This window comes from Salvia hispanica, chromosome 1 (genome assembly GCF_029641045.1).
Source record: "Salvia hispanica isolate PSC_SH4W2 chromosome 1, Shi_PSC_v1, whole genome shotgun sequence".
Lineage (NCBI taxonomy): Eukaryota > Viridiplantae > Streptophyta > Magnoliopsida > Lamiales > Lamiaceae > Salvia > Salvia hispanica.
In genome coordinates this window covers 17,310,379-17,318,711 of record NC_142692.1, presented here as the reverse complement: position 1 = coordinate 17,318,711, position 8,333 = coordinate 17,310,379, and the positions used below count along the sequence as shown (strand labels likewise).

The 8,333-nt window shown below is 38.1% G+C and overlaps 1 protein-coding gene and 1 pseudogene across 3 annotated transcripts; both read left to right on the top strand.

The window, feature by feature from the left end:
• Positions 1–1,248: 1,248 nt before the first annotated feature.
• On the top strand, positions 1,249–1,842 carry LOC125223740 (large ribosomal subunit protein eL30 pseudogene; annotated as a pseudogene).
• A 999-nt stretch (positions 1,843–2,841) lies between these two features.
• Positions 2,842–7,673, top strand: LOC125222376 (uncharacterized). Of its 3 annotated transcripts, none has more exons than XM_089062854.1 (4): positions 2,842–3,090; positions 3,637–3,936; positions 4,415–5,544; positions 6,673–7,673. In XM_089062854.1, coding segments are annotated over exons 1-4 (1,587 nt in total). In that variant the 5' UTR covers positions 2,842–2,934; the 3' UTR covers positions 6,674–7,673. The 3 variants fall into 3 exon arrangements, with proteins under 3 accessions (XP_088918980.1, XP_088918979.1, XP_047980892.1); XM_089062853.1 differs by lacking the exon at positions 6,673–7,673 and adding an exon at positions 6,024–6,311; XM_048124935.2 differs by lacking the exon at positions 6,673–7,673 and having other exon boundaries at positions 2,843–3,090; positions 4,415–5,815.
• Positions 7,674–8,333: the final 660 nt, after the last annotated feature.

Below are 8,333 nucleotides of genomic sequence, written 5' to 3'. Positions count from 1 at the left end.
ATCTAACTCGCTAGAACTCTATCACAGTTATGAAGCAAGTTATATTAAATCATACAAGATTGTGTCACTCAATCATGCAGCATCAAGAATACTTAGGGAAGAAACAAAGTAAAAACAAAACGGATATTAAATAGAAAAAGGAATTCGTATAACCAAAGTCGTTACTAACACATCCCTAGAATCCTATGAGTTTAGTTACACATAATTAAATAAGCTAAAAACATAGATTGAAGGGAAGATAATTTGAACATAAAACTAAAGCAAATAAAACCTGTAGGTTGAATCCTTGTTGTTTTTGATGTTCTTGAAATCCTTCTCCAACTCCTTACACAATTGAAGTATTCTAGGTCTTAATCTCTATGAAGTATTTTGCAAGTAGAAGTTCTCTCTTTTTGATGAAGCTTGAGGTCTTATTTATAGGGAAAAACCAATCCTTGTTGTAGAAGGAAAAGATCTCCAAAATATGGTAAATCTGGGCGCAAATCTAGGGCTTCTCGGATTCGCCGCCTTTCTCCGGCGGGCCGCCGCACCTTGGCCGGCGGTCGCCGCGTTGGAGTCCAGAGAGTCTGTTCCCTCGGCGGCGGACCGCCGCACGACTTCCGGCGGTCGCCGGACGAGACTTCTCTTCCAAGCGCATTTTTCTGAGGCAGACTGCTGCAGTGATCTGCCCGCCGGGCGCCGGCTCGCCTCCAGATTTTCAGACTTTGTGTTTTGGCTCCCTTTTTCGGCTCAATTATGCACATTTCTCACAAAACACGTCAAAATACCAAAATAGACAAAATATGCAAATAATGGACGTGTAGAGCGATTTTGACATAAAAAACGGACCAAATAATGGTCTTAAAACAGTGCAAAATCCGAGCGTATCAACGTAGCATCCCATGAATAGCATGAATCGTTGTCCTTGAAGTTCGACTGATGAGGGACGTAAGCGGAGATAGAGAGGAGAGAAGAGGCGATGCACCGATTAGAGTTTTGATTCACAAGTGAGGGGTGCAGGAGTAAGGAGATAAAGGGCATGTAATATTAGATTAGGGTTTGCCTGAATCTCAAATGAGGGGGTGGAGGGTTAGGTCAGATTTTATTTTTATGAAAATAAAGGTATTGCAGTGTAATATTTTTTAACAATGAGATTAATATCCAAATTTAGTAAATTCAAAATATGACTCTTATTCAGGGAGAGACGGAAATGGCATAACACGACTCTTATTTAGGGACAGGTAATGTATTTTCTTTTTCTTTTTAAAGATGATCAACAATGGTTCTCCATCTAACCTCGTGATTACTCGAGCTCTCCTCCAATCGCCACCGCAGCTCTTCCCAGATTCCACCATAGTGGCCCTCAGAAAGAAGACGAAGAAGACTCATGAGAGCATCAACAACAGGCTCGCTCTTGTGATGAAGAGTGGGAAGTACACTCTTGGCTACAAGACTGTGCTCAAGACTCTCAGGAATTTCAAGGGAAAATTGATATTGATATCGAATAACTGTCCACCATTGAGGAAGTCTGAGATTGAGTACTATGCAATGCTTGCTAAAATTGGTGTTCATCATTACGGTGGGAACAATGTTGATCTTGGGACGGCATGTGGAAAGTACTTCCGTGTCTCATGCCTTAGCATAGTTGACCCAAGTGACTCGGACATCATCAAAAATTTGGCCGGAGATCATTGAGTCATTGGAACCGCTGTCTTTTCTCTTGTTTGCTTTGGATCCTTCGATATTTGAAATTTTGCACGGATTAGAAAATTGTGGTATTCGTTCCTAGTTTTGTTGAGTTTTTACATGTTTGGTAAATCTTGGATGACCTATATAAGAAACGACTGTTTCTCAAAAAAAAAAAAAAAAAAACCTCGTGATTACTCGAATCCCTGATCTATCTGTTTAGAGGGGAAACGACTTACCAATTGAGTTGCGCTTCATGGTTGGGACGAGTGGTGTATTTGAATGTAGATATATTTTACATAATGATATCATTTTTATAGGTAGAATGATCCACTCCCTCTATCCTAAGGAAGATGACCCCTTTCTTGAGCGACACGTGATTATATGCAACTTTATTTTGTATGTTAAATGGAGAGAGTAAAATAACATAAAAGAATTAAAATAACGATAAATTTGGTTTATAATTTTAGTAATAAGTGAACTTAGTTGAGAAAAAAAAAAGTTTGTCATCTACAGTGGACAGAAGGGGGTATTTAAATTTTAAAAAACATATAAGGAAAAAAATGATTACTTGCAATGGGTGGTCCATACTTCAGTTTTGATACTTTGATTAATGTCAAAATTGTATTTCTCAATATTTTAAAGTTTTAATGTGTAACTAATAAAAAAGAGATAGATTGAAAAAAAAATTAAAATAAAAGAAATAAAGAGAAAATATAGAAAATTTAATCAATACTATTCCTTCGTCTCACTAGAGTATCCACTCTTTCTATTTTAGTCCATCCTACAAGGCCCACCTTATTACAGAGAAAAAAATTTCCAAAATTAAAATGTGAACTACTCTTGTAGGACGGACTAAAACGTAAGGAGTGCATACTCTTGTGGGACGGAGTAAAAAATTTTAAAATAAACGAAATAAAGAGAAAAAATAGAAAAATTTAATAAATACTACTTCTTTATCCCATAAGAGTATATACTCTTTCTGTTTTAGTCTGTCGTATAAAAATAGTGCACATTTTAATTTTAGAATTTTTTTTTATACAATGAGGTGACCTAATTTTTACTAATAATACTTTAATAATTTTTCGCTTTTCCATCTCACTTCCTTTTTAATTATCTATTAAAATTTGTGTGCCAGTACAAATTTGATGAAATTTAAAAATTGAGACATTGAGTAAAGAGTTCAGGTAAGCTTAGTATTTTTTTTCTATCCTTCTCCCCAAAGCTCCATCTCTCAATTCATTTCTCTCTCAGAAAACCCTAGTAGCTATGGCATCGAGTTCTACTGGTCGCGCCCCTACTTCCGGTTCAAAATCGTTCGATTTCGGCTCCGATGATATCCTTTGTTCCCACGACGATTACGGAAATCAGGACGGAAATAATGGTATCCACACCGATCCTTCCATTGCACCCAATTCCTCCATGGTATATTTTACTTATTCTCCTTTGCTCTCGTTCCTCTATTGTCTTCTTATGCTTGATTTAGGTTTTTCTGTTTTATTATAGGTGTGTTGACTGTTTTCTGTTGTGTGAGAGTGATCGGCTCTGCAATTTCAATGGATATAGTGTGTTTTTTGCGGTTGTTAAACTTTTTTGCTTCTGATTGTTGAAACTTTCGGCTACAATCAAGCTTATATTGATGTGCCTGTATGAGTCGATTCAGAAGGATTTGTATGAAGAAATCTAGAAGCCTTGGTATTCATAGAATGCAATCCAGATTAAATTGTTATCTGCTAGTAAAGTAGGGAACAAAAGCATTGAAATTTCATGAGCTTTCGATGGTTTGTCGAGTGCCTATTCTTTGCCGAGCAATATCCTGTCCCTGCCTTCTTCTTGTTAGGTTGTAGTCGGCAGCTTAGTTTTGGTAGGAATTTGTGTTTTAATTTCTGTGCTTGAATCCACTGCTAATTTATTTATTTATTTATTTTTGGATTGAGATTGACCAAGCGTTGTAACTTGTCTCTGCTCTAGATTGAACAGGAGTTCAACAAAAGCAGGATGGCGAGATCATCTGTATTTTCTGCTGCAACTTATGTTACACCTGAAGAAGCTTCATTTAGTCAAGATGTAATCACCAGCGTTGAAAACAGCGTGAAGAAGTACACTGACAATATCATGCGTTTTCTTGAGGGAATTAGTTCGCGGCTGTCACAGTTGGAATTATACTGTTACAATCTAGACAAATCAGTTGGAGAAATGCGCGCTGACTGGGTTCGTGATCACGGAGAGGCAGAGTCAAAGCTCAGATCTCTAGAAAAGCATGTTCAAGAGGTACCCGTTGCCATTAATTTTGCTATATATTATTACCATTTATATTTATGCCCCATTTTTTATCATACGGGCATGGGCTATTGTTTGTCAGTGCCAACCCCCTTGCTCACCATTTCTGGAGAATTCAGTAAAATGTAAGAACAAAATTTTCAATTAAATCTTGATTTCATGGAAACTGAATCTGAACATATTTTGTTTTCAAATTTTAAGTCTATAATCTATGGCGCTTCCTTTGTCGGATATTTGTGGTCAGGCATTCTGCCTGTTTCTACAAGAGTTGTTTGTTGAATTTTTTTCTTGGAACTGCAATTACTATATTTTCTACTAGGCATATCAAGATTACATCATTGTAAACTAACAAAAGGTCATTTGGTAACCACCAAGTTAGAGTTAGATATTCCTCTTCAATCTCTCTTCCTGTCTGCATTACAATGATTCGTATCCATCCTTCCTAAGTGAACTAATTATTGGAATACAGGTGCACAGGTCTGTGCAGATTTTAAGAGATAAGCAGGAACTTGCTGATACTCAGAAGGAGTTAGCCAAACTTCAGCTTGCACAAAAGGATTCCTCTTCAGCTAACACTAAACAACAGCATGAGGAGAGAACTTCTGCACCTGCTTCTGAACCTAAAAATGCTGAGAACTCGTCAAATTTTCATGATCAACAATTGGCACTTGTACCTCATCAAGTAGCTCCACAGCCCTCTCACCATCCACGGCCAGTTGAGCATCAGCATCCTTCAGTTGCACCCCAGTCATCCATGCCTCCCCAGAGTATGGCGTCATATTGCTTGCCTCCTCAACAAATGACCAATATACCCCCATCCCAACAATCTCAGACTCAGTACCTGCCGGCACAACCTCAACTTCAAGATCTCTCCAGGATGGCACCACGGCCTTCCCAGCCTCAGGGAAATATGACACCGCAGGTTCAGTCATATCCGCAACAGTGGTCCCAGCAGCAGCCTGTTCAACCATCCCAACAGTCTGCTTTGCCGCCACAGATTAGAGCCTCCTCTCCACTGGTTTACTCTTCCTATTCTTCTGGTCAGCCAAACCAATCTCCTTCTGAAGTGGCTCCTGGAAGCATGCATATGCAGGTATCGTTCGCAGGAGCATCCCAACCTGGTTCGGCAGGCTCTGATGGATTACCTTATGGGTACGGTGCACCTGCCAGACCAATTCAACAGCAGGCCCCTACACAACAACACAAGGCTGGGTACGCAGCACAATCAGGGGATGGTTACATGCCTGGTGGCCCTCATCCACAACTTCCTCCTGGGAATGCATACATGGTTTTCGATGGTGAATCAGGAAGGGCGCATCATCTGCCTCCACAGCCTCAGTTCCAACAAAATGTTTATCCGACAAATAGCTTCCCCCCTCAGAATCCACCTCGTGTTCCTAGCAATAACATGTTAGGCACACCTCAGCCCATGCGCGGCCATCCTTACAACGAGCTGATTGAGAAACTGGGCAACATGGGATACAGAAGCGACCATGTTATTGGTGTCATTCAGAGGCTGGAAGAGAGTGGTCAGCCTATCGATTTTAATTCTGTGCTCGACAGGTTAAATGGACACTCTTCGGGTTCTCAGAGAGGATGGTAAGCGTACTCAAACCGGCTTCACTGCTCAGTGTGATTTTATGTAATGAATGAATAAAGGATTTGTGAGATGTACTGTCGCATGATTTCGTATATATAGGGATAAAGAGATGCTCTTTTTTCAGTAATCTCTTCCCCAATGTTGTTACTGCTAATTTGGGACATGGTATAGCCCCCTCACTATGGTTGGTTTGTACGTATACCTTGTCCACTTTTTATTTCTATATCGACCTTTTAGCGTGGTAGAAATTTGGAATGGCAGATCTTTGTATTCCTGCGTGTTTCGTCCTCTGTCGAACAAATGCAAAATTCATCAACCCTAACTATATAGATATAGTTATATGGCTGAAACATAATTCCTCCTTCTGCCATGATAAGTTCCATTTTTCCTTTTTTGTCTGTTGGTCAATAGATGTCTGATTTTACTTTTACTATATTTGGTAAGTTGACCTTAATTTTATGGCTATGTTTCCATGTAGCCTTCAATCAATTAATATCAAGAATATAGATTGCTACGGTGGTTGTTGTCGAACTCAAGACTGCCAGTGCTCGGAGAATGGCCATTTTATGGGCGGAAGACAATAGAATCTTGGTTTAAGTCTCAAATAGAGGGGGGATAGGGTGGTGGGAAAGGGCATTTTCCTTTTCTTCCATCTAGATCCATCAAAAAAATACTGAATATCTCTTTTATTCAAAACACCAAAACTGTGATTTCTTGTATCCAATGCTGAGATTCTACGTTTAATAAAAAAATTATGCATTGATTATGACATCTCAACTTCAACACGTATCTGTCTTTTGAAGTAGACAACAAGTTTGCAACCATCAGGTTGAGTACGGTATTTTTGCTTTACATATTTATATATTGTATAAATTATTTCTTTGGTTCATAGGATTATTACCAATGCAAGTAAGTGTATGATTATTCTCTCACTAAATAGGCCTCCTTTTCTTGGTGGGGACAAAGAAGAAACCAAAGAATTCTTTGACAATCTACACTCCCACCTACTGAGACATACATTGATTGCTTTCGTTAGTTCTGTTAGTTACATAGCTTTATGATCCCTTAATCGGCAAGTTGGGTTCATTGCATACCTAATTCGTATTTTATTTTCTGATTGTGCTTAGAGTTTTCGCATACAAATAGGCGAGACATTAACCGGTTGAAATAAAAGAGTCTCAATGGAGAGCATACAAGGAAAAAGATTGATGTTGCTAGCTTTATTGTTTGCTATAGTGAGAGCACAACAAATTACCAACAATCCTCCCAACAATGTTGCTTCTTTGGGAAAGGCTCAGCTCCCAGAGAGGAATAAAGGAAGAGGTGGTGGCAGTGGCAGTGGTAGTGGAGGGGTGTATGGGGGAGGAGGATGTGGATGGGGATGGGGAGGCCCCGGCGGTAGTAGTGGTGGCGGTGGAGGTGGAGGTGGGGCTGGCTATTGGAGATGTCAATGCACGAAGCATTCGGGAAAAAGAGGAAATCGTCATATGGCCGACGAGAAGAGAGATTTCGGTAGTGAAGAGTTTAGGATGAGAGAATTCGGCGAATGCACCACGAGAGGGAGGTGTGAGGGAATGAGATTAGACTGTCCACTACACTGTGGAGGTCCTTGTTCCTATGACTGCACCCATGCTTGCAAAGCTTACTGCAAACACTGAATCTTTTGTTTCCATTTTCAAAGGAACATCTTGTAATTGGCTAAGTTGTATCAGGTTATTTTCTTGTTCTGTTGAATGGGAGGGGGATCGTGTCTTGTGCCTTTCAACAAGAGTTATAGGGTCTCGTTTAGATGAGATCTATAGTGGTTAGGTAACATATTTGAGATGAAAAAACATTGCTAATGAAGAAAATTAGTCATGTTATTACAACCAAGGTCTTGTCCCTAGCTTTCACAGTCAGAAGCCAGTGGCGGATCTAGCATAGAACAAACGTTCATTGCTAATACGGTATATGATCTGTTTAAAATCATCTCTGTTTATTGGCGTAGCAGTAGTCAACTTACTTTTCCCATTCTTGATGCGGGTTCGAGCATAAGAGCGTTTTTTCTTTTCCTACTCAATTTCAAATGTACTCCATTTACTTTTACTATCTCCTGCTCCATTTAATTCAAACGTTTTTACTTTTACTAGTATTATTGCATTTAAAGTAAATGCATTGCCTATAGTTTCTTTCTTATAAAACTTAATCTTTTAATATATTTAACTTTATATACTTTTTAAATTTCTAATGCATTCATTTTTAAAAATTCGCTTTCTTCTTTTTATAATACATTTATTTGATTTTTATCATTTCTCAATTATTTTGTAAAGGATTTTAATTCTTTTCTAAAACATTAGTAATATTTTTATCTTTTGTGTTTCTAAGTATATACTATCTCCGTCTCATAAAAATATGGGCAATGAATATGACACGAGAATTAAAACAAAATTAGTAAAGTAAGAGAGAGAAGAAGAATGGTATGGTAAAGTAAGGGAGAAAATGAGAATGATAGTTAAAGTAGTGTTAGTGGATAGTGAGACCTATATTATTAAATTGATATAATTTTTCAAAAATGAAATACACATATTTTTGTGGGACGGATGTAAGTGGAAAATGCACATATTTTTATGGGACAAGAGAAGTATTTATTACTAAGAATAATTAAAACTTTTCATAAATAAGTCAAAAGATTATTAGTCGTTTAAACTAACACACTCTGCAAAAGCTTAAATAAATTGATAATAGTATAGTTAGTACTATAAATTAAAGAAATTTCATTTTAGGCCGTGGAAGTCATTTAAGTAGTAAA

Excerpts from the sequence above, each read along its gene's own strand:
- LOC125222376 (XM_089062853.1), top strand. The coding sequence starts at position 2,935 with ATGGCATCGAGTTCTACTGGTCGCGCCCCTACTTCCGGTTCAAAATCG. Across the intron at positions 3,091-3,636 it reads TTGCACCCAATTCCTCCATG|ATTGAACAGGAGTTCAACAA; the intron begins GTATATTTTACT and ends TCTCTGCTCTAG. Across the intron at positions 5,545-6,023 it reads TCGGGTTCTCAGAGAGGATG|CCTTCAATCAATTAATATCA; the intron begins GTAAGCGTACTC and ends GTTTCCATGTAG.